Source organism: Canis aureus, chromosome 20, assembly GCF_053574225.1.
Source record: "Canis aureus isolate CA01 chromosome 20, VMU_Caureus_v.1.0, whole genome shotgun sequence".
NCBI lineage: Eukaryota > Metazoa > Chordata > Mammalia > Carnivora > Canidae > Canis > Canis aureus.
The window spans coordinates 29,556,457-29,580,462 of record NC_135630.1 but is presented as its reverse complement, the minus strand read 5'-3'; the positions used below and the strand labels follow the sequence as shown (position 1 = coordinate 29,580,462).

The 24,006-nt window shown below is 54.0% G+C and overlaps 2 protein-coding genes across 23 annotated transcripts in view; one reads left to right on the top strand and one right to left on the bottom strand.

Moving 5' to 3' along the window:
* LIMS2 (LIM zinc finger domain containing 2) overlaps positions 1–24,006 on the bottom strand; it is a 46,016-nt gene that overhangs the window by 8,543 nt on the left and 13,467 nt on the right. For 4 of the 10 annotated variants that reach the window (XM_077861266.1, XM_077861264.1, XM_077861265.1 and 1 more), the window contains exons 2-4: positions 11,837–11,996; positions 9,597–9,663; positions 9,239–9,359 (exon numbers count right to left, since the gene is read on the bottom strand). In XM_077861266.1, the coding sequence (XP_077717392.1) occupies positions 9,239–9,359; positions 9,597–9,663; positions 11,837–11,992 (344 nt within the window). In that variant the 5' untranslated portion in view covers positions 11,993–11,996. Of the gene's footprint in view, positions 1–9,238; positions 9,360–9,596; positions 9,664–11,836; positions 11,997–18,518; positions 18,624–18,810; positions 18,927–19,359; positions 19,563–24,006 lie in introns of those variants that run through there. The other 6 variants (XM_077861260.1, XM_077861269.1, XM_077861263.1 and 3 more) reach the window with 6 other exon arrangements.
* On the top strand, positions 1,249–11,047 carry GPR17 (G protein-coupled receptor 17). Of its 13 annotated transcripts, none has more exons than XR_013358988.1 (4): positions 1,251–1,613; positions 5,393–6,996; positions 9,800–9,854; positions 10,533–11,047. XR_013358988.1 is itself a non-coding variant. In XM_077861271.1 (3 exons), the coding sequence occupies exon 3, from the start codon at positions 5,456–5,458 to the stop codon at positions 6,473–6,475; it is 1,020 nt and encodes a 339-aa protein (XP_077717397.1). In that variant the 5' UTR covers positions 1,250–1,613; positions 3,487–3,802; positions 5,393–5,455; the 3' UTR covers positions 6,476–11,047. The 13 variants fall into 13 exon arrangements, 3 of the variants coding, with proteins under 3 accessions (XP_077717398.1, XP_077717397.1, XP_077717396.1); XR_013358985.1 differs by adding an exon at positions 7,887–7,971 and having other exon boundaries at positions 9,800–11,047; XR_013358983.1 differs by adding an exon at positions 7,887–7,971 and having other exon boundaries at positions 9,144–11,047.

Below are 24,006 nucleotides of genomic sequence, written 5' to 3'. Positions count from 1 at the left end.
CAACCTGAAATCTGGCATTGTGATGCCCCCAGATATGGTTTTCTTTTTTAAAATTCCCCTGGCTATTCGGGGTCTTTTCTGCTTCCACACAAATCTTAAAATAATTTGTTCTAACTCTGTGAAGAAAGTCCATGGTATTTTGATAGGGATTGCATTAAATGTGTACATTGCCCTGGGTAACATTGACATTTTCACAATATCAATTCTGCCAATCCATGAGCATGGGATATTCTTCCATCTCTTTGTGTCTTCCTCAATTTCTTTCAGAAGTGTTCTGTAGTTTTTAGGATATAGATCCTTTACCTCTTTGGTTAGGTTTATTCCTAGGTATCTTATGCTTTTGGGTGCAATTGTAAATGGGATTGACTCCTTCATTTCTATTTCTTCAGTCTCATTGTTAGTGTATAGAAATGCCACTGGCTTCTGGGCATTGATTTTGTATCCTGTTGGGCACAATTCTTGATGCTGCCCCTTCCTGGCAAGTTACTTCACCTCTCTGAACCTGTTTCCTCATCTGTGAAATGGGCCATAATCCCAACTGCACACGATTATGTGGAAAACGAGTTTAAAATTGTATACATAGTAGTTACTTCTCAATGATAGCTATGTACATTTTTAATGTTTTAACTAAAAAACTTAAAGGTCTTTTGAGATCAAGCATGGTGATTTTGTTCCCAATGTTATTATCTGGGGAAAGACAGGGAGGCATGCTCAGTAGCAGCCACTGCCAACACCTGGACCCCCAGCCTTGAGCCACCCCTGGGAGGGGTCTTGGGGACACCTAGGGACTGGGCAGCAGTGGCCATCTTCACAGGCCTCCTGTACAAAGGAGGAGCCCGCACAGGTAAGGGCCAGCCTCGTGGGCTGTACCATGTCCTCACAGGCCCAGACAGCGCCCCATTATGAGGCGGCCCGCAGCTGTGCCTCGCTCAAGATAAAGGCCATGATTTATTCCGCACGTCCGAATGGAGCCTAATTATACAGGGCAAGACACAAGGACCCTACAGCAAGTGTCCTGAAAGAGTCCCCTCTCATTCCACCAAACAAGGCTGCTCAGCCTCTCAGCCTCCCCATTCACTGTCCCCCTCTACTGTCCTCTGAGCAGGCTTGGAAGCCCAGGCCTGTTGCCATGGTGGCCAGCCCCTCCCGCCCCCTCCCCCCGACCCCCCCACCCCACCCCACCGCCCCCCCCCCCCCCGTGGGTAGGAAATTATCCCCTGCTGAAACGTCCTCTTGTCTCTGTCAGCCCCAGCCTGCCCCCACCCCACCCAGCCCGCGCCCACTCCACATCTTCGAACAGTCACACACCCGACTTCTGTGATGCTTGGTGGCCAGGCTGGGGGGTGGGGGTGGGGGGCCCTGGGCCTAGGACACACTGGAATATTCACAACCCAGTGGCGGCAGAGGCAGCCGTAGGAGTGGCCCACCACACAAGGAACCTCTCGGAATGAAGCAGCCTTTCAGGGCCAGAGGGGCTGCAGTCTCCCCTCTCTCCTTAAATAGCCAGCCTTCCAGCGGCACGGAGCCCACCGCCAGCGCCACCACCCACTGACCACAGCCCACCTGCCGCCGCGCAGCCCTCCTGCCCTTGTGCCTGCACCCAGCTGTAAGAGGTAAGGACAAGGACCCAGTGAGGGCAGGCAGGGGGTTTAGGCGCCAAGCAGAGGCCAACCCAGAGCAAGGGCAGCACTGGGTGCCCCTGTCCCTGAGACACTCTGTGATGATGGCACCACCTATTTATTGAAGGCTGCCTTTGTCTGGATCACAGCAGGCCCACTAGGAGGTATTTCTATCCCCTTGTCCAGGGGCTTACAGAGGGTGACTGCAACGACAGTCAGCTGGAATCAGAATCCAGGCTCTCCACTGCAAGGCCACCAGGGCACAGGGAGGAGCCAGATGGAGCAGAGAGAAGAGGTGCCGGCCTGTGTGAGGGACTGCAGTGTCTGCCCACCAAGGCCCTGCCACCTTGGGCCTCTTCCTACAGCCCCACCTACAGCCCCACCTGCCCAGGCCTCCCCTCCACGGAGGCCCAGGACCTGCCTCTGACGCTTGCCTGACCCACAGCCCCAGACCCCCCGATGTCCAGGCCCAGGCGCACTCCATGTGCCCACACCACCCTGCCCTGAGCAGCCCCACGGAGGAGCCCACAAGGGCAAGCCAAGGCTTGCATCTCTAGGGTACACATAGAGAGGGAGACAGGGACCCATTTCAGACCACACTGCAAAAATCAGTATCAAAACTCCTACCATGGGAGAGGCAAAGAAACCTCAACAAACCAGAAACAGGCCTAAAAGTATTTTTAAATTGAGTCTCGATCCCAGAGAGAGCATTGTGCATGCAGCCTTCAGTGGTGGCGGGAAGCCGAGGGCACTGGGCAGGAGGCAGACGGCCAGGTGCTGCCATGACCACCAGATACCACAACGGGCCAGCAACCTGTGCAGCCAGGCAGGCCCCACAATCGATGTAATGCTCTTCGGTTACCATCTTGAAACTCCTACTTTTGGATAAAGGGTCGACATTTTCATTTTGCACTGGGCACCAAAAATGACATCACCCTTCCTGGGGCCAGACCCCGAGAAAGTGCCGCCGAGCCCAGGAGACACTTCCAGCATGAGCCCTGAGGCTGAGCCACACTCCCTACTCTGGCACCCGGCACCCAGCAGCCTCCAGAGGCAAGGCAATGCTCCAGGAGGTGCTGGGTGTCCCAGCTAGGGTCCCTGATCTGACTTCCAAATCTAGGACCACCATCCCCAGCCAAATGACCTTGGGCAAATTAGCCGATTTTAAGCCTAGACTTCTTAATCCCAGATCTGTGCAAGGAAGCTACCGATGCAGAGGCCTGGCAGACTGGGTAGTCAGTACCTGCGAGCAGCCCTCCGGGAGGGGCCAGGGAGTAACTGTACTGAGGGGCGGAGTCCAGGCATGAGGGGCAGCCCAGAGCAGAGGGTATCCAGCTCCCCAGTTCTACATGACCCTTCCCTCACTTGGCCCCATCCTCTCTCCAACAGCCAGGGCTTCCCTGGCTTCAACACCTTGGGGTACACACACCTGGAAACAGCAGGAAGGTAGTTTCTGTATTGGATTTCAGGCATCCTGACCCACTCTGGAGCAGGGGAAATCATCTGGGCAAGGGAACCTCCCTGGATCCCTTCAATAACTAACGTGATATTGTTAGGAAAGTACCCCACTTTCCCCGAGGATGGTGACTGGCCAGATGCTCTGTGCCACTCACTTGCATTGCCCCTGGCTCTCTCCTGCTTCAGACAGCCTGCCCTCACCCCTCCATGTGTGTGTTGAAGAGACAGGGATAAGGGGGATGGTTATAGGACCCCAGGGGTGATTGATGAAACATGATGGGGAGGGTCCAGCTGCTGCCCAGCCTGACAGCTCAGCATACCCACAAGCTGGACCACCTGCTCTGTTCTGTCTACTGAAAGGGAACATGCCAGGCCCCACTACATGCCTCTGTTCTTCATCCATGCCTAGGGATGGCACCCAGCCTCCTCCTCCAGGAGCTGCTGTGCTCAAAGAGCTGCCACCATGCCTCCAGAGGGAATTGAGGCCAGGAGACGCTTGCCGAGAACTTGCTCCAGCTGCCTGCCTGCTCAGTACAGAGCCAGGCTCAGCCAGGATCACATCCCTGACCCTGCCATGGCCACAGCCTGTGCTCCTCCTCCAGCTGCTGGGATGCCACTTCTCTCCTGTGAGCTCCTCTCCTGCCCCTGCAGCCCAGCCACATAGGTGGGCAGTGTGGGTGTCAGGAGGCCAGGCTTCCAGGGAGGCCCCAGAAGCTGCCCTGCAGGTGAGGGTCTGCCAGGCATGAGAACGAGGGGCTGGCAGCAGCCCAGGGATGCAGGACATGCGGGTCAGGTGGAGGCTGCTCTGGCCCTGATGTCCTGCCCTCTTCTGCCCACACCTCCCACTCCCAGGGCTGGTGAGGGGGGCAGGGTATTTGGGAGCTTCCCTCTTCTTTTTGGATCTCTTGAGTTGGCCAATATCAACACAGGAGTCTGTTCCTCTGTCAGGCAGGGAGCAGGGAACACACACCCAGAACTGGAGTTTGTTAAATATCAATGACCCATGGCTGGGCTCTAAGCTGGCCCCCTCAGGTGTGGGTAAACCAGGCTAGGGAGGCCAAGCAGACAGGGCCCCAGGCCTCTCTGGGGCAGCCAGACTTGGCTGGAAAACCATAGCCAGTCTCACTACCTCTGGGAAAAATAGCTCTTCCTCTCCTAGAAAAGAATCTGCCTCCTGGTTGTTAAACTACTCTGGGTGTTAAAATCTCCCCTACTGGCCTGGGGCCCAAGTGCAGGGCTTTCTGAAATACAGGTCTCCACCCTTTAGGATGTCCAAAATGGAGTTGGTAGGCTGAGTCCAGAAAGCTTGGGACCCAGGCCTGGATGGCTTTCAGGTGCCAACGGACAGCAGGCCCCTGACTTCCCAGGAAACTGCCCGTCACTATACTGCTGTTGGGGTCCTTCTGGGTGGCAGGTGTTGGGGGAGCTGTGGTCGGGGGCTGACAGGAGAGGAGCACAAAGCCGTGACAGGCTTCGCACTGCAGTCGGTGGGAAATGCCACAAGGCCTGGGTAGGCGGGCCAGGAAGGGTCCTGAGACTTAGGGTGAGCAGGGTTCACCCTGCAAGGATGAGGCCAAAGAGAAGCTGGCTGTGCTTGCATGCACCAGGCTCTCAGAAATAGGTGATTTAGGGACGCCTGGGTGGCTCAGTGGGTTAGGTGTCCAATTCTTCATTTCAGCTCATAACCTCAGGGTCCTGGAATCAAGCCCTGCATTGGGCCCCCTGCTAAGCCAGTAGTTTGCTTGAGGATTCTCTCCCTCTGACACTCCCCCCACCTAGGATTTTTCCTCGTCTCTCTATCTCTCCCACATAAATAAATAAATCTTGGAAAGAAAGAAAGAATGAAAGAAAGAAAGGAAGGAAGGAAGGAAGGAAGGAAGGAAGGAAGGAAGGAAGGAAGGAAGGAAAGATCTACCCCGCCCACCCACTGGGAGTTGAGTCCAAGAGCCCCTCACTCCATCTCCTGCCATTCAAAAAGAACACTTGGGGAGCATGGCAGAAAATATGGGAATGCTCCCTCCATCCCAGAGCCCAGACAGATGGATTCACTGCCCACCCTCCCCATGGTCTGAGAGAGTGGACCTCTGGGACACCCAGCCCCAGGGCCCAGGCTCCTGTGTGCCTGGCAGGGAGGCAGCTGAGCAGTGGGAAGTCAGCCGCAGCAGTGGCCTGGCAAGCTCCAAGCCCTGGCTTCATTTTTGCTTTGTGCTGAGCTTCAGAAAGGCTCTGACACTCATTCTCCCCCAGGTGAACACAGGAGCTGCCTTCAGTAGTCCCCAAGGTGATGCTGAGCTAAGAAGCTTCTCGGGTTCCAGGCTCTGGAACCCATCTGCTTGTTCCCTCCAGGCTCGTCCCCCAGCTCTGCTTCCGGCTGAAGCATGAATGGCATAGAGGTGGCTTCCTCGGGTCTGACTGCTAACTCCTCCCTGGCCACCGCACAGCAATGCGGCCAGGAGACGCCACTGGAGAACATCCTCTTTGCCTCCTTCTACCTCCTGGATTTCATCCTGGCTTTTGTTGGCAATGCCCTGGCCCTGTGGCTCTTCATCCGGGACCACAAGTCAGGCACCCCTGCCAACGTATTCTTGATGCACCTGGCTGTGGCCGACCTGTCCTGCGTGCTGGTCCTGCCCACCCGCCTCGTCTACCACTTCTCTGGGAACCACTGGCCATTTGGGGAAATCCCGTGCCGACTCACCGGCTTCCTCTTCTACCTCAACATGTATGCCAGCATCTACTTCCTCACTTGCATCAGCGCTGACCGCTTCCTGGCCATCGTGCACCCTGTCAAGTCCCTCAAGCTCCGCAGGCCCCTCTACGCACACCTGGCCTGTGCCTTCCTCTGGGTGGTGGTGGCCGTGGCCATGGCCCCACTGCTGGTGAGCCCACAGACGGTGCAGACCAACCACACGGTCATCTGCCTGCAGCTGTACCGGGAGAAGGCCTCCCACCACGCCCTTGTGTCCCTGGCCGTGGCCTTCACCTTCCCGTTCGTCACCACCGTCACCTGTTACTTGCTGATCATCCGCAGCCTGCGGCAGGGCCCCCGTGTGGAAAAGCGCCTCAAGAACAAGGCGGTCCGCATGATCGCCATGGTGCTCACCATCTTCCTGGTGTGCTTCGTGCCCTACCACGTCCACCGTGCTGTCTACGTGCTGCACTACCACGGCGGCGGCACCTCGTGCGCCACCCAGCGCATCCTGGCCCTGGGAAACCGCATCACCTCCTGCCTCACCAGCCTCAACGGGGCGCTGGACCCAGTCATGTACTTCTTTGTGGCCGAGAAGTTCCGCGACGCCCTGTGCAACCTGATCTGTGGCAAAAGGCTCTCAGGCCCACCCCCCAGCTTTGAAGGGAAAACCAACGAGAGCTCGCTGAGCGCCAGGTCGGAGCTGTGAGCCCCAGGACAGGACGACAGGAGGGGACCGACGCCAGCCTTGGGCCCCACCCCTGCCGCACTGCCACAGACTGTCCTCAGAGGGACTCCCCCGCCGGGGCACCTGCGACCCAGACTGGAGGAGTGTGCCTTCTTCCCGGCACGTCCCTGCCGCCCTCTCCAAGGGCAGAACTCAGTACCCAGCACCCGGCTCCGGCTCCGTCTGATCTGATGCGCAAGTCCCTAAAACTGGACACCCCTTGATGGGCCCAATCAGCCACCCCGTCTGCAGAGACTTTGCTGGCACTGCTCACTCGCACTTACTAGATATTCAGTGACTTCATCGCGTGGGGGTGGGAGGGGAGGAGGCCAGGGGAACAGCTCCTGAACAATGAGCGTCTTTCTTTCCCAAGGGCTGCTTCCTAGACTCCCAATGTCCTTCCCGCCACAAAGAACACACAGCAGCAAAGCTCTGCAGAAAGAACCCCAGGAGGCAGCTGCGAATGACTCAAGAGAAGGCGGAGCAGGAATCTTGGTGGAGGGGTAAGGACTTTGAGTTCCCTGGGTGGCACCTTTGCCAGACGCCCCCTAAGTTTAGGGGTCATGGACTCTAACTCCTAGCTGAGTATTATAAGCACCTGGCCACCAGGTGACATCCAACAACGCGGTCTCTGGGCACGTCACCCTGGTTCTGGGTTCCGGATCCCTCCCGCGGTGAGCCCACACGGGCCTGCATGTAGCCCGACAATCTCTGGAGCTGCCTAATCCCTGCTGAGTTGGTGGTGCACACAGCACGGTGGACAGATATGGGGACCAGGCTCCATCACTGCCCTAGGACACCTCCGGCAGGGAGTCATGCCTGGCATGTGACCCTGTCTCCCACTAGCCCAGGCCAGCAGGGGCATCCTGAGCCCTGCCCCCTCTCAGGAGGCTTGACCAACCACAGGGGGCCAACCTTTGAGCTGTTCTACTCCCTGGCATGGCACCTACCACCCTGGCAGGTCCCTTTTGGCACTTGATCATACTGATCATAACCATAACTGTACTGTGATGCTGAAGGTTTTCGTGAGTGGGTAACATAACCACCTTCCCAGACCTCCTCCCCTGCACCTAAGAATGGCAAAGCAGAAGTGAAGACAGGAGAAGCCAGGCAGCACAGGCTTTTGCCTCTGGTTCTGACAGCCCCCCATGCAGGCTGGCCCCACGTGGACACTAAGTCCTGTATCACAGGCCTCAGAGGGCTGGCCCAGGCCAGGGGGTCTGAGCAGGGCCGCACTTCCATTACTTTACTTCTCAAGTGCTTCCAGCCGCTCCCAGGACAGAGGGCTCAGTGTGAGCTGTAGCTCAGAAGGAGAGAGGGCTTGCTCGGGCCCACACCCTGCAGGTGACCTCCAATTGGCACGGGACTCCTGTGACACCATCTGCCCCCCCAGCCCGCCCGTAGACAACGATACAGGCACCTCCTGCCCAATCACCTGCAGATACCAAGAGCAACAGCAGTCAACATGGAGCAGGCAGGTGGGTGAGATTGCTATAGGCAGGGGTCAGAGCATGGGATACAGTGGCAGAGAACAGAGGGGTGAAAAGGTAGGAGAGGCCAGGGAGTCAGACAGACGGGTAGGGTGGGTGGTGATCTTCATCAGCACAGGGAGACTGGTAGTCAGCAGAAGAGAAACCAGTTTGTTTGGGGCCCGTTGTTGCCTTGGGATGCCCAGTGGACACCAAGCAGACATGGTACACAGGCAGCTGAGGACCCCAGGGAGAGGTGTACATGGGGTGGAGGCATGTCCACCCCATCCGGATTGTCCAGCACATGCCTGCCAGCCAGGGCTCTGGGACTTCGGACAGACATGAGGGCCATGTACTGAACCCCAAATCAGAGAGAAGAGGGCCCAGCACAGCCACGAGGCAGGAGGAAACCACGAGAACACAGGGTCCTGGGCACCGGGGCAGGAGGCACTCCAGCCAGAAGCGAGAGCTGCCCTGAAGCCTGCTGAGAGGTCAAGAGAGGACCAGCAGGCCCCTGCGGGTCTGGAGGGCAAGAGGAATGACCAGCCTGGCAGTGGGAGGATGTGAGAGGAGGGTGCTGGAACAAGCTGCAGAGAACCACAGTGGGAGGGAGCACAGCTCTGGGAGAAAGAGGCAGACTGAAGCAGAGAGCCCTGCCAGAGAGGAGGGTGGGGAGCCACGGGACGTTGGGAGGAGCAGGACAGGGCCTCCATGATGTGCTGTGACTGAGGCAGGGGCAGTGCCAGTGCAGGGAGCAGGGAAAGTCATTGTGGGGGGAGGCCCTTGCTCTGGGAGGGTAGGAGGTATAGAGATGGTACTGGGAGATAAGAGCCAGTCTTCCTAGAAGCCGGGAAATTAGTCTACCAAGGAAACTGATCATGAGGTGCCCTGAATTGAAGAGTCAACTTGGGCCCCCTGGTTCAATGATTTCAGCGGGATTTAGCCCTGGGCACGCGGAAGGAGGTGGGTAGTGGGGTCAGTGGCGTGTGGTGGCCAGGCAGCAGTGATGATCCACCCACTGCATCTCATGGCTCCTGCTCCAGCCACCTTCCCCCTGGCTGCCTGTTGTCCATCTGCTCCTGGGAGCACCCTCAGGCACGAGGCAGGTGCTGACTGGTCACCTCCTGCTCTCTCCAGCCCTGGCTCTCACCTGTAAACCAGGGGTCTCTTCTGCTTTGCAGGGACGCAGCATGTGGCACATACCACATGGGCCTGGTGCTCACTGAGCAGTGCCTGGGTGAGGGCCCTCCTCCCACCCAGAACCCGCCCACCTCACCTGCCAGCATTCTTCACGAAGCCCAGGTCAGCCAGCTCCACGTCACACAGCTCACAGCGGAAGCACCCTGGGTGCCAGTTGTTGTTCATGGCCTTGATGACGCGGCCAATGATAAACTCACCTGGAAGAGATGGGTCCCTGCTTGCTGAGGCAAGCGTGTGCCCCCCCCACAAACCCCCTCCCAGGCCCTGCCCACCCTGGCACTCGCCTGACCCTCAGCTCTGGTTCCCAGAGCCTGGGAAGGTGATGCCTGCAGATGCTGGGGCTCAGAGAGGGGGTCAGGGAAGTGCGCCTGTAACTCCCCGCCCACCTGCCCAATCCCAGGCACACAGGGGAGTGTGCTGCATCCAGCCCTTACCGCAGGATCCACAGCATGGAGCAAATAGCATTTGGAAGTCATGTTCGCAGTACTTCCGGCCTTCAAACTGCAAATGGGCCAGCAGAGAAAGTTCAGGCAAACCCTCATCATTCCCCCTGAGCTGGTCAGTCTTTGTTGGATAAGGACCCACCCTCAGGAAGGCTAGACAAGCACCCCAATTTGTGCAATTGCTACCGTTGCAGGAAGCAGAATGCAGCACCCAACCCTCCCACCAGAGAAGGCTTCCTGGAGGAGATGGTAAGGAGCTGGAAGAGACTGCAGGGGTTGAGGGTGCTGAGAGGAAGGCATTCCAGAGCCTAGAGATGGGAGGGAATCTGCTAGAACTGGCCCTTTCAACAGGGCAGGAGGGCGTGCAAAGTGAGGGGTCTCCAAGAAGTTGGGAACCTGTTAAGGCCAGCCCTCCAAAGCCACTGTTGTTTGTGCAAGACCTTGGCCCTGGTGGTCCTGGGAGGGAGCCGAGGGCTGGGATCAAGTCTGATTTATAAATGTCACTTGGCCCTACTTCCTGTGTGTCTCCTCTGTGTGAGAAGTCCATTTCCCCCAGAGGTCACAAGAGCCCCAGAGTGGGGAGACAGAACAAGGGACACAGGAAAAATATGGGGGCCTGAGGAGAACCCTAAGTCCTGCAGCCAGCAGAAGCCACTCTGGGCACCAGCCATCATCCCCATCTGCCGGGGTAATGATGGCCCTTGCACCGGCCCCAAGGGTGGCAAACCTTGCCTCTGCCTTCTTCTTCTTTGACAATTTTCTCTTCCTTTAAAAAATGTTGGTTTGCCCTCTTCTCTGAGATGAGAATCCTGTTGGGCTGCAACTGAATATAGCCCTACCCAGTGGCCTGTGGAGGTGGCAGGGTGTGAAATTCATTCAGCAACGCACATTTCCTGAGCATCTACTGTGTGCTGGGCTTTGTTCCAGGCACGTGGCCACCTCAAACGGAGCTGTGCCTCGGCTCACCCTGCCTCCACAGCGGGCCAGCGCTTCCTAGGAGGCTGGCAGACTCCTTGAGGAACAGCTGCCCCGACACTGCCAGAAGGAGTTCACATACCACACAGCCATCTGTCAATCCCATCAGCTGTACCTTCGAAGTCTCTCCAGCCTCTGCACCCTGGGCACCACCTCCACTGCAGCCCCAGTGGTGCACTGGGAAATGATTACCCACCAGCCCTTTGGAAAATGGGGTCCAATCTGTAGCATTTACCAATTTCTATGGTGTAAATATTCCTGCCATGGACAATGCCATACCAACATGCCATCAGCATGGAGTTAAGTATGTGCAGCGGCCATCAGGGTACTGTTTCTACCACCCGGAGACAATAGACAAATAACCTCAAAGGCATAGATGATAATAGAAAATAATAAAATAATTAGGAAATGGTGGATTTTGAGTATGTATTTCCCTTGTTTTCAATAAAATTTTATCTCACTGTAAATTTATATGATTTAATTTTGAATAAGAGTTATGTTTAGTCACTAGCTGGCAAGATTATTGAAAATTCACACAATCTGCTCTTATGAGCCAGTGTGGCCCAGTCTAGACTGCTTTACTTGATCTGGATTTTTTTCGGTAATCCAGCTTCTGGTCCCACCTGTTCTCTAGCTTCTGTGACTGTCCACATTAGTCTCTCCTCAGCACAGCAAGGAGAGTGGTCCTCTTCAGATGTCAGACATACTGCCTCCTACTGCACCCCAAATACCCTGCGTGCTCTGACCTTAGGGCCTTTGCACCTGACAGTGCTCTCTGCTGAGTGCTCTTCCTGCAGGTGTGTGCATGGCTCCCTCACCACCTCCAGGTCTGCTTAAACATTACCTTCCCTGATCACCCACCCTCTGAACCCTGAGATTCCTTATAACCAGAGCACTGAGCACCATCTGATATACAACATATTTATATTTATTGTGTTTACCATCTGATCCCAAGGGAGGGTATGTGCCACCAGGGCAGGGTGTTTGTTTGCATACTGTGGCCTCCCAGAGTCCACCCAGTGGGGGCTGGGTGAATGGTGACTCTCCTTCAGCACCCACAGCCACAGAGGGGATACAGGTGGGGAGGGACCCACAAAGTGCGGCATGTCCAAGACCTGGCACGACTGTCCATTGGTCACTGGTCAGGACCACAGCCAAACACAGCCCAGAGGCTCCTAGAAGAGCAAACTCTGAGCTGGCTGGGGGCTCGGACTCCAATAAAGCCATCCGGCCGAGGGTCTTGGGAGCATCCTCACCTCATAGAAGAGCCCCTCAGGGAATGGCCGGAAGCACTGGGCACACACAAAGCAGTGCTCATGATACAGCTCTCCGTTGCTGTTGACGATCCGCTCGGCGGGGGCGAAGCGCGCCTGGCAGCGCTGGCACACCGCGTTGGCCAAGGCATTGGACATATTGCTGAGGAGAGAAAGAACGGGAGGGTTGGGATGAGCAAGCCTGGAGGGCTGCACTCAAGGGGCATGCCTCCCTCCTTAGAAACTTAAAATGCCTTCCAGAGTGAGGAAGTCGTCACCCTGATGAGGGTGTCTTGGCCCCATAAGGACTCAGCAGCATGCACTCAGAGCCAAGCCACCTGGCACCTGGGCCTGCACAGTGGCCCTACACATCTGCCTAAGCTCCCGCGGCCCACAGGCATGCCTAAGTGCCTGCACATGCCGGGGCTACAGTGTATGTTCCCAGATGACAACCCTATAAGGCCAGAGCAGCATTTCTGATTTACAGACGAGCAAGCCAAAGCCCGCAGAGTGTTGGTGTCCTTCCTGAGGGCCAAAGTGGATGGAGGCAAAGCCTGGATTGGAAACCAGCACCTGTCCAGACTCTGAAGCCCCCATCTTTCCACCGTGCCCTGCAGCCCCTGTGCACTTCCACAGAGCATCAGACGTGGCCGGGCCACAGCCAGGCACCCACCGGTCAGAGCAGCAAGGGCTCAAGACAGGTGCTCTTACAGTGGCCCTGGGCTGTACCTCACTCTCCAGGCTCAGACTCCCAGCCGTGGAAAGACAATAGGATGGGTCACAGGCCAGTTAGAGGAGGGACATGTGTAAGCAGTCAGCGGCATGCTGGCCACAGTGAGCCCTCAAGAGGACCGTGCAGTAGTTGTCAACGTCCCTGCTTGGCTCCCAGGCTGCTTAGTCTTCATCATGCTGTCCATGTGTTGGAGTGTCAGTGGCCACTTCAGCTCCCTCTTATGCCACCTGTCACCTCTAGAACTTCACCCAGGCACAAGTCAGTAGCTCTGCATTCCACTCTTATTTAATCCCTGAGGCAACCCCCGGCCCTCCAGATGAGAGACCTAAGGCTCAGAAAGGTTAAGTAATGCCCAAGCTCACAGGCAGATGACAGAGTTCAGATTTGAACCCAGGATGGTCAAACTGCAATGGCTCTTTGCTCTGCACCACATGTTAGTTGCAAATCATCTGCCCTCAAAAGCGACATAACCACCCTACCACAGACAAGGTGAAAGTGTGAATCTTTGGGATAGGGGCAGGCTGGGGAGCAAATCTCATCCAGGGTGGGCAATACTGTGCCCAAGATAAGTGGCAGGCTTCCTCCTGGGAGGAGTGGAATCCAAACTGAACCACAGGGAGAAATGCCCACGCTGAGCTGGCCCTGTGCTGAGGGGCCCTGAGGCGTGGCCAGGAGGAACCGTCAGACTCACAGACTCCCTGACCTTCCAACACGCTGATGCCTGTGCCTTTTGCTATAAGGGTGGCAAATAGGTTTTGTCTCAAGTGTCAACTCTGACAGATTGGTGGTGGCTGCATATCTGGGCAAAGCAGGACAGCCAGGCTCATCAAGGAGAAAGGTGACCAGCTGGTAACATCAGGTAGACATCCAGAGTGGCTGGACACAGCTGACCGCCCTTGAGAAAAGCTTTCCAGCCTGTTTTGCCTTCTAGGGTGTGAATCCCATCCCTCCCTTGCTGCCACAGCATTATGAGAGGAATTCTGAAGTAAGTGAAGCTCTTGCTGGGGTATTCAAGTGTTGATCATAGGGAAGAAGGATACCTGAACAGGATAACGCAGGAAGTGCCAGAGGGCTCTGTGTGTCAGGGGTCGGGGGGTCGTGGTGTAGGTTGTGGACAGTGGGTCTGACAGGGGGCTGCCGGCCCCCGGAGACAGGCTAGAAGCTGGGCTGGGGACCCCAGGCGGACTTCCTCTCTGTTCGGCATGGATGGGAAACCCTATGGCAGGGACAGAGCCAGAGGGCTCCTCGGAAGCCTCGCCAGCCATGCTGGATGTCTGCATGCCTCAGCCTGCCCTCAGCTGTGTTTTGGAGACCAAAGCCACCTTCTCTGTCCACGTACCGGCCACCAGGGTAAGGAGGCAAGACAGTGGAGGAAGAGTCAGGCGGAGCCCAAGATGCAAGAGGGGTCTGCGTGTAGCACCTGACACACACCCTGCACCCTCCCCAACCCCCAGCTGGGCCCCACAGGTGGGCCTCATGGGCAGGGGGGTCCCGGCCTCAGCGGCCGTGGAGGGCCGGGCTGGACTGGGCCGCGTGGGCATACCTTCCCGCCAGGGAGCACTGTGATCCAGGCAGCCCGTCCTCCACAGCACACACCCATGGTGAGGGGAGGAAGTGCCCACGCCCAGCCGTGCACAGGACCTTGCTTCTCTTGGAGAAGTGAGACATCAACAGGAAATCCTGTGACTCTGGACCTGGAATTCCCCACTCAGAGGACCCAGAAAATTAAGGAAAAACAAGGATTCAAATCCAGCCCCAGGCTTTTGTATTACGGCTTAAACCCGGAGCCCCGAGCCCTGAGAGTGAGCACCGCAGAGCACCCACCCTCCCCAGGCCCCTGACCTCTGGCCTCTGGCCTCTGACCCACCTCCCACCTGCAGTGGCTGTCGGAGGGCTGTCTTCTCTGCCAAAGCCGCACCTCACAGGTGGCCCACCTCGTGGCCACTGTCACTCGTGTGCCACTAGCCCAGACACCAAACCAGCCCTCAGCCACTGCACCCTCATAAGTAGACCCTCTGGTAAACTCTCGTCTGCGATTCCATCTCACTGTGGCTGGGCTCCTGGCCGGGGCCCGGACAGATGCCATCCGCACAGCAGCTGGCCACACCCTCCCTCCCTGTCCATCTTCACCTGGCCTCCTGACCAGAGCAGTTAGCCTTTAACTGGTGTCTAGCTGGGTCCCTGCGCACATCAGGTGGAACATTTTTTTTTAAGAGTTTATTTATTTATTCATAGAGATGCAGAGAGAGAGAGAGAGAGGCAGAGACACAGGCAGAGGGAGAAGCAGGCTCCATGCAGGGAGCCTGACGTGGGACTCGATCCAGGGTCTCCAGATCACGCTCTGGGCTGCAGGCGGTGCTAAACCGCTGCGCCACCGGGGCTGCCCCAGGTGGAACATTTTGCCATCTGTCCCCTATGTGCCTTCATGAGCCCTGGCATAGGAAAGTAGGGTGTGGAGATGACCACCTACCTCTCACACCCACTGGCTGCCCCAGCCCAAGTCCTGGGTGGCAGTAGCACCCTCAAGGCACACGTGGGTCTGCATCCCCCCACCAGCCTGCTAGGGACCACAGATAACACTCCTACCCGCTGGCCTAAGACAGAGGGACAGACAGACACGCAAATGCGTCTAATAACCAAACCATGTCACCATCAGAGAATGCCAGCCGTCTTCTGCAGGAGGCCAGGACACAAAAGGGGGCTGTGGGTTCAGCCCTCCATGTTTGAATCCTGACAGCCCCCGCCATCAGCTGGGGGACTTGGAAATGGGTCCTAGCTTCTCTGGGCCTCATCTGCAAAAAGATGTGCCTCATGGAGCCAAAGTGAAGAGCTCACAGGGTACAGCATGATAAGCACGGGGCCAGGCAGGCCAAGCATGGGGTAAAGAGAGCCCCGCTTTCCTGGCTACTCTGAGAGCCTTCCAGAGCACCTCCTCTGCAGCCCAGTGCTTAGGAAGGCCCACAGCCTGCAAGAGGGGAAAGGGTAGGAGACAAAGACATTCCACGTCCTCCTTCACACATTCCAGCCAAGAATGGGACACACAAAGTCAGCCCAGCTTTTCCCTCAAAGAGACACCACCATCCTGCTGCAGCTGGACAGCACTCACACTGCCAAGGGCATGGCCTGGGGTCAGATGGTATACAAGGGCACACCATCTGTGCCTCTCCTGTAACCCTCCCCAGCACCCCAAAATACTCTCAATCTGGAAAGCCCGACACAAGCCAGTCTGTGGGCTTGTGCAAGATGTCACTAGGTGATGAGATGTCACTGAGCTTTACAATGACTATTAGCCTGGGATGGGGTGGGGGAGCCCTCTCTGCACCCACTTCTTTTGAGGAGAGGCTGCTGGTTCTGGATAAGGAAACCAAAGTACAGAGAGGGCCAATAGGGACTGGACCATGTCCCTTCAGCTCCTGGTGGCATTATACAGGCACAGCCATCCAAGACTCTCTGTTGTAGTTTTTTTTAACAACCCTAGATCCTGGGGCACCTGGATGGCTCTCAGTCAGGTAAGCATCTGTCTTCGGCTCAGGTCATGATCTCAGGGTGCTGGGATTGAGCCCCCTATCAGGCTCCCTGCTCAGCTGGGAGTCTGCTTCTCCCTCTACCCTTCCCTTGCACTCTCTCTCAAATTAAAAAAAAAAAGAATATATATATATATATATTCTTTTTTTTTTTTTTAAGAAGAAAGAAAAGAAAAGCAATCCTAGACCCTAGAAAGAAAAGAAAATCAACCCTGCTTCAGCCTTCCTCCCATCCGAGACTAGAAAGATAAGAGTGGGTACCTGGGAACAGACAGGGGCTGGCCACACCTGAGAATGAGTCAGTGTTATTGAGGCCATGTCGACCTGAGTAGCAATCAGGCCAATGCATGTACTCCACGGCCAGGCAGACCAGGGCTGACCTGGCTCAGGTGCTCCCTGACTCCACGGTCTGTGGCAAAGTACCCTCTGAGCCTGGGCTTTCTCATCTGTAAAACTAGCTAGCAACAGCTACCTTCCGGCATGGCTGGATTAAGTGAGGTGACACCTGCAAGCACAGCCCATAACCGCTCCATAACAGGCAGCCAGTGGCATTCCTTCCTTCCTTAATCTGACAGGTCTTTACTGAGCACCTACTCTGGGCCCAGGCACTGTTCCAGGTGCAGGGAGAAAAGGGGGATCCCACTGCAGCACGACCTCTGCAGCTCAGGTGGAAGCTGCCCCCCCCCCCTCCCCCCCCCCGCATGGCCTGGGCCTCCTCCCTGCCACCTCCTCACGAGGCCAGCCAGCAGCCAGCAGCCGGAGTCACCTGGCTACACACAGGAAAAAAGAATTTACACAAAGTCAGTTCCCACGCTCAGCCTTGGGAAGACTGGAAAATCTAAATGCTGCCTTAGGCTGCTATGCACGAAGCACTTACACCATCAGAAACATCTTCACAGTCTGTTTGGAGCCTATGGGAGATTAGCTGGCTTTTCCTGAAGCTTCAGCCATCCCTCTTTGCTCTAGCAGCTTCGTTTGCTTTCAGGCAGGTGTGCTTTAAAACCATCCCACCAGTAATTGAGAGCTGAGGAAGGGCATGAGCCAGAAGCGCACAGAAAAATAAAGACAAGTAGCATATAAACATATGTGCCCGCATGCTTGGGACTTTCCTGAGGCCTGATTTTCATACCACGCCGAGGTGCGCTCCTTGCATCTCGGCCTTGTTCTTGTGCTGAGTCTGTTCTGTGACATCTCTCCCCAGCCTGGCCTCTGGCCTATCAGTGTCCTGGTCGCCATTCTCTGCACCACATCTCCCCGCACACATGTCCAAGGACATCCACAGGCCCACTGAGGAGGGTGCCCCTTCCAGCACTGCCACGCTCAGGTGAGTTTCTTGGTGTCCTAAGCCTCGGGTTCCTCACCTGAGTAATGGGCTTGTCCAGTCCCTGTCCTGATGCACAAGGGGACTGCAATCCAGGTGTGGAATGGGAGCCCATTCTGTAGCCCTCTACCCCATGTCTTGCTCCTTGCTCCGTCCTGAACCCCAGATGTCTCTGTAGCTCAGTCCCAATCACCTCTCCAGAAGGCTACCTTGCCTGAGGGGATACAGCTCAAGGCAGGCCGGATTTTCCCTGCATAGCAGTAGTCCCTGGACGTCCTTTCTTCCCTGGGTCCTCCAGATCCCCCCTCACCTCTCTCATTGCTGCTTCCTGTCTCTTCTCTGACGCCCCACCCCCTCCTCCCACCCTCAGGGTTTTCCCCCCTTCCTCCCCCACCTCCTCCTCTGGGGTCTGCACTCATCACTTTCAGGGCCAGTGACCCCAACCAAGTTCACAGCCCTCATCACTGTCTCCCCAACTTTCTACTCCAAGTTTCCACCCAGGCAGCCCCTGGAGCCCAGCGCCCAGCCCTGACACCCACACCAGGGGCTCTACTACCATCTACATGCCCCCTCGGACGCTCCCCACCCCAGGTTAACTCATCTTCTCAGATGCCTTGAGGTCAACCCCGAGCCCCACAGGCTTCCCTTCCCGCCCCAAAGGAGGCTTTCATCAATTGTCAACACTGGCAATTCTCCACAAGATAAAGCAGTTCGGATTTTAGAGTCAGTCCAAAGTGGCTTCAGATCACAGCTTGGTCATTTTTGACTAGTGACGCGCAGCAAGCTCCCTGACCGCTGAAAGCAGCAGTGAAGCGACAGGTGTGAAAGCAGCGAGGGGCGTCCCTCGGGACCACTTGGCCTGACACCCCAGTCTCAGCGTCCTGCGCAGGGACGTGGACCCCAGATGGCATCACGCCCGCAGGCTCCACCGCGCCCCACCTCCCGCCTGGTCCCCAGCCCGGGCTGGCCCCGCGCCGTCCGCACTCCCTGTCCCAACCCGGGAGGACGGGTCTCGCCGTCCGAAGGGCCAGGCTGGGGTCGGAGGCAGGGCCGGCAGCCGCAGCTTTCCGGCCACCGCCCCGCAACCCGCCCGGCCGGGCCACCTACCCGGGCGCGGCGGGCGGCGGGCGCAGTCGGTGCCGGCGCCGCCGGTAGAGCCCGGACGCTGCGAGCGCGCCCAGCCCCAGCGGGCCTGCCATGCTCCATGCTGCGGCCTCCGCCCCCGCCTCCGCCCCCGGCCCCGGCCCCGGTGGGGCGGCCTCCCCAGGCAGCAGGCAGCAGGCAGCAGGCAGCAGGCAGCCACCTCCGCCGGACGCGGACGCGGACACGGACACGGACACGGACACGCCGCGGCGTGCAGGGGGCGCCTCTCCCCCCACCGCCCTGGACCGGAGCTCACGTTACACGCAGCGATCTCCAAAGGGCAGCAGAGCCAACTCCAAATAGAAAGGACATTGTTGCCCCTGTGGGGGCAGCACAGCGAAAGCAGAGGCTGGCAGGGCTGGGTCCTGGCTGGGGAGGAGACTGGCTGGGAGGGTCCCAAACAGCCCTGAAGTGAGGTCCCTAGAGGCAGGCCAGGATGCCTGGGTCCCAGGCTGAGAGGAACCTAAGAAGGGAACCCCAAGCCCCCTGACCTGCAGGAGGGCAATATGGGACTGACCTGGTTTAGGGATCCTAGAAACAGTTAAGAAGCTGGTGAGGAAGCCCCACACGTGCCCACACTCTGCCTCGTTCCCTTCCCAGGAGCCTGTGCTGCAAATGCCACCTGGAGACCCAGATTAGGGCAGGATCTGGTTCCCCAGATCTGACCAACAAACTGCCAAGCCCCCACACAAGGTCCATGCTGTCAAACCCCCAGCAACAGATTATCCCCCCAACTTGCCAGGGAAGGCAGAAGCAGAGTCTGACAGGAGACTGCCAGGAAGGCACCATTGCCATGCATTTTTACCTAAAGAGATAGGCAGGGTTATTGTGATCCAAGTGCAAACACCCCAGGTCAGCATCTGAGTTGTGGTCCCTGCTGGCCGAGCAGGCACTCTGGTCAGCAATAAAATGAGAATCCAGAGCACTCACGGAGATCTTTAAAATGGATTCCATTTCCCTGAAAAACCTTTCTAGTAAGGTCAGAAAGCGTGAGCACTATCTTCCTCTGCCCTTCTAAAGAAAACAACAGTAGCGATCATTCTGAACAACAGGGCGCTGGTCCTCCTACACTGAGGTGGAGGGAGACTTTGGAGAGAATCCATTGGCACTCAGTTGCCGGGCCCACATACCAAGAAGCATACCTCACCCAGCAAATCCAAACTCATTAATCACCCTGGGGTCAGCTCCAAAATACAGCCAGACGACTACAAGCATTGGGTGCAGTATAACTTGTAAATGCAGCTCAATTCCAAAAGTACCAAGCACTGATCAATTCAACAAATATTTTTTAAAGGGGCAAAAGGACATAGTGGCTGAGGCTGGAGGAGCCAAAGTGGGAGTACAAAGATCACCACCTCCCACTCCCTGATGTAGATAACTGAATGCTTAAGAAAGCTTATTAGAAAGTTTTGTTACTGCACCTTGAAGTCAGTGCCCTAGGGCCTAGGCTCCTCCTACCAGCCTCACTCAGCCTCTTCCTTGGGGGAATTTTGAACTCTGGAACCCAGAACTCACCTGGAACTACAGTGTCATTTAAGGAGGGAACATTTAATAATCTCATTCACGTGTGGAATTTAAGAAACAAAACAGAGGATCCTAAGGGAAGGGAGGGAAAAATAAAATAAGACGAAATAAGAGAGGGAGACAAACCATAGGGGGTCTTAATCATGGGGAACAAACTGAGGGTTGCTTGAGGGGAAGGTGGGAGGACAGGGTAGCTGGGTGATGGGCATTAAGAAGGGCACATGATGGGATCCCTGAGTGGCGCAGTGGTTTGGTGCCTGCCTTTGGCCCAGGGCGCGATCCTGGAGACCCGAGATCAAATCCCACATCGGGCTCCCGGTGCATGGAGCCTGCTTCTCCCTCTGCCTGTGTCTCTGCCTCTCTCTCTTCTCTCTCTGTGACTATCATAAATAAATAAAAATTTTAAAAAATTTAAAAAAAAAAGAAGGGCACATGATATAATGAGCACTGGGTGTTATATAAAACTAACGAATCACTGAACTCTACCACTGAAACTAATAATACAATATGTGTTAATTAATTGAGTTTAAATTTAAAAATAAACAAATATTTTAAAAATAAGGAGGGAACATTTATTTAGGGTTTCTGCAGTTGCAGACAGGCCAGAAAGGGAGGCTACAGCCACAAGTGTTTTGTGCATCATAATTCGTAAATGAAACTCAAGTCCAAGGTTACCAAGTACTAATCAATTCAACAAATATGTACTGTAAAAGGAAGTACCAGGGGTTAGAAGTTGAAAAGGGAAATTAGAGTCTAATTAGGCCCAAATCCCAAATCTCTGCACAGCCTTGTCCCCTGTCCCTCTAATTCTGCAACCTGTCTTGCAGAAATGGGTGTAGGAGCCATTTCAGTGTGCCCAGACAGCACTCTGGCTCCAGAGGACAAAGTTGCAAAAACATAATAAGAATGATATCAGCCTAAGTGGAAGAGTAAGAACCTTTGAAATTTTTTCCCTTCATAAAAACAATGAAAAACTAGCAAAAATTCTCAGAATTTACTTTTTCAGAACTCTGTAAGTTAACAAGAGTTTTGCAGTAACCCAGGAACATTTGGTCAAGAAAAATCAGTTGAATCTTGGTAAGAACAATGAGCTTTGTGATGCTTTAACTTATCCTAGTCCCTGACAGCCTATACCCTAACTCCATGGCTGTCTTGAAAAATAACATCCCACATTCCCAGTAATTAAGAAGCAGGCAGGGCTGGAGCTCGTTCAAACCTTCACTCTCTGGAAGACTCTACCTGAAAGTCTTGTTTTTATGTAACCTCATTCACACATACCCAATGTTAAAAACCTCTCTTGGGGTTTTTTTTTCAAAGGTACTACTATTATAGCTGCCTATAGTATCATAGCTGTCGTTGCCATTGGCAATGGATAACTGTGGGGGCAATGATAAACTAATCAAAAGCTTAAAAGGGAAAACTGAGGAATAAGATGTCCTTAGGGGCTTTGAAAAGGACCAACATATTTCTGGGAATCTAGAAGGCCATGCAAAAGCCCAGGACTGCTTGCATGCTCAGGGAAGAACTAAGAAGGTCGTAAGCTCTTACTTCTGACTGACCTTCGGGCCTGTTTGCAGCAGGAGTGAAGGCTAACGCAGACTTGTAACTGCCCAGTTGCATGTTGAAGGTGTGCCCCAACATACACTTAGGTCCCTCAGCAAAGACTGAAAGGCATCTTGGTTTCAGGCATCAAGGGAAAACTTTGTCCAGTCATTAGCAGGCCACTAAACTAACCAGGCAGAGACTTCAGTCACAAATGACAGAGATACAGACTTTACAGAATTAGATCAGAAAAGTTACTAAACAAACAACAAATAGCAACAAGAAACTCAGGAGTGGAGGAGAATCTGATATCAGAATTGCCACATATTATTTAAAATGTTCAGTTCTTAGCAAAAAATTATGACATGTACAAAGAAATGAAAAAGTATGACCCTTACACACAAAAAGGAGTAATCAACAGAAACTGTCCCTGAGGAAGACCAAATATTAGACTTACTACACAGACTTTAAATCATTTTAATTTTGTTCAAAGAACTAAAGGAAACCATGTCTTAAAAAACTAAAGTATGAGAATGATATCACATCAAATGGAGAATACTGATAAAGAGAAATTATTAAAGGGGACCCAACAGAAATTTTGCAGTTGAAAAGAAATACTAAAAAGAGTCCTTCAGGATGAAATTAAAAAACACTAGACAATAACTTGAATCCACATAAAAAGGGACGCCTGCATGGTTCAGTCTCTTGAGCATCTGCCTTTGGTTCAGGTCATGATCCCAGAGTCCCTTTCCCCCTGCTATCCCTTGCTTGTGCTGTCTCTCTCTCTGTTGAATAAATAAAATCTTAAAAAAAAAAAAAAAAAAAAGGGGGAATCCTCATGAAGAAATAAAAAGCAGCAAAGTATATTTAACCATGACATAGTAAAGGTTACTATATAGATAAAAATAAAATACAATATAAATGTACTTTTTGTTCATAAACCTATTTTTCCCAACTACAACAGCCTAATAAAATAATTCATTACAAAAGAAGGCAATAATAGTGTGGGAATTGAGAAACAAAAAAGACTTAAAATATATATTTAAAAAATTGTAAATGGTAAATGTAAAATAATTACATTAAATGCAAATGGATTAAATTATCCAATTAAAAGTCAGAAATTGGCAAATGGATTTTAAAAAAAACATGATCTACCTATATAATTTCTATAAGAGATTCACTTTAGACAAAAACACAAATAGTTTGAAAGTAAAATTATGGAAAAGATACACCATGCCAACAGCAATTGAAAAGGAACTGGAGGGCAGCCCTGGTGGCAAGGCGGTTTAGCGCCGCCTGCAGCCCAGGGCGTGATCCTGGACACCCTGGATCGAGTCCCACGTCGGGCTCTCTGCATGGAGCCTGCTTCTCCCTCTGCCTGTGTCTCTGCCTCTCTCTCTCTCTCTCTCTCTGTGTCTCTATGAATAAATAAATAAAATCTTTAAAAAAAAAAAAAAGGAAAGAAAAGGAACTGGAGTTGCTATCCATACTAACATCAGACAAAATAGACTTTAAGACAAAAATTGGGGGATCCCTGGGTGGCTCAGCGGTTTAGCGCTTGCCTTTGGCCTGGGGCACAATCCTGGAGTCCTGGGATGGAGTCCCACATTGGGGTCCTGGCATGGAGCCTGCTTCTCCCTCCTCCTGTGTCTCTGCCTCTCACTCTCTCTCTCTAAATAAATAAATAAATAAATCTTTAAAAAAAAAAGACAAAAATTGTTACAAGAGCAAAAAAGGACCTTCTATAAAAGAGTCAATCCATCAAAAATAAATAACAAATATAAACATATATGCACCTAACAGCAGACTCAAAAAACTTGGAGCAAAAATTATTAGAATGAAATAAAAATAGATAATGTAGCAATAATAGTTGGAGACTCCAATACTCCAATTTCTCTTTTTTTAAAAGATTTTTATTCATTTATTTGAGATAAAGGGAGCACAAGCCAGGGGGAGGGAAGCAGAGGGGCAGAGGGAGAGGAATAAGCAGACTCTCTGCAGAGCAGGGAGCCCAACACAGGGCTTGATCCCAAGACCCTGAGATCACAGAAATCTGAGATCACAACTTGAGCCAAAGGCAGATGCTTAACTGACTGAGCAACTCAGACACCCCAAAACTCTACTTTCCTAATGGATACACTATTATACAAAAGTTAAGCAAGGATATAAAAGACATAAACAACACTATAAACCAACTACACCTAAAAGACATCTACAGGACACTCCATCCAACAATAGCAGAATATATGTTTTCAAGTATACTTGGAACATTCTCCAGGGTAGACCATATGCCGGGCCATAAAAAGAGCCTCAGGGAGCACCTAGGTGGCTCAGTGTTTGAACATCTGTCTTTGGCTCAGGTTATGATCCCAGGGTCCTGGGATTG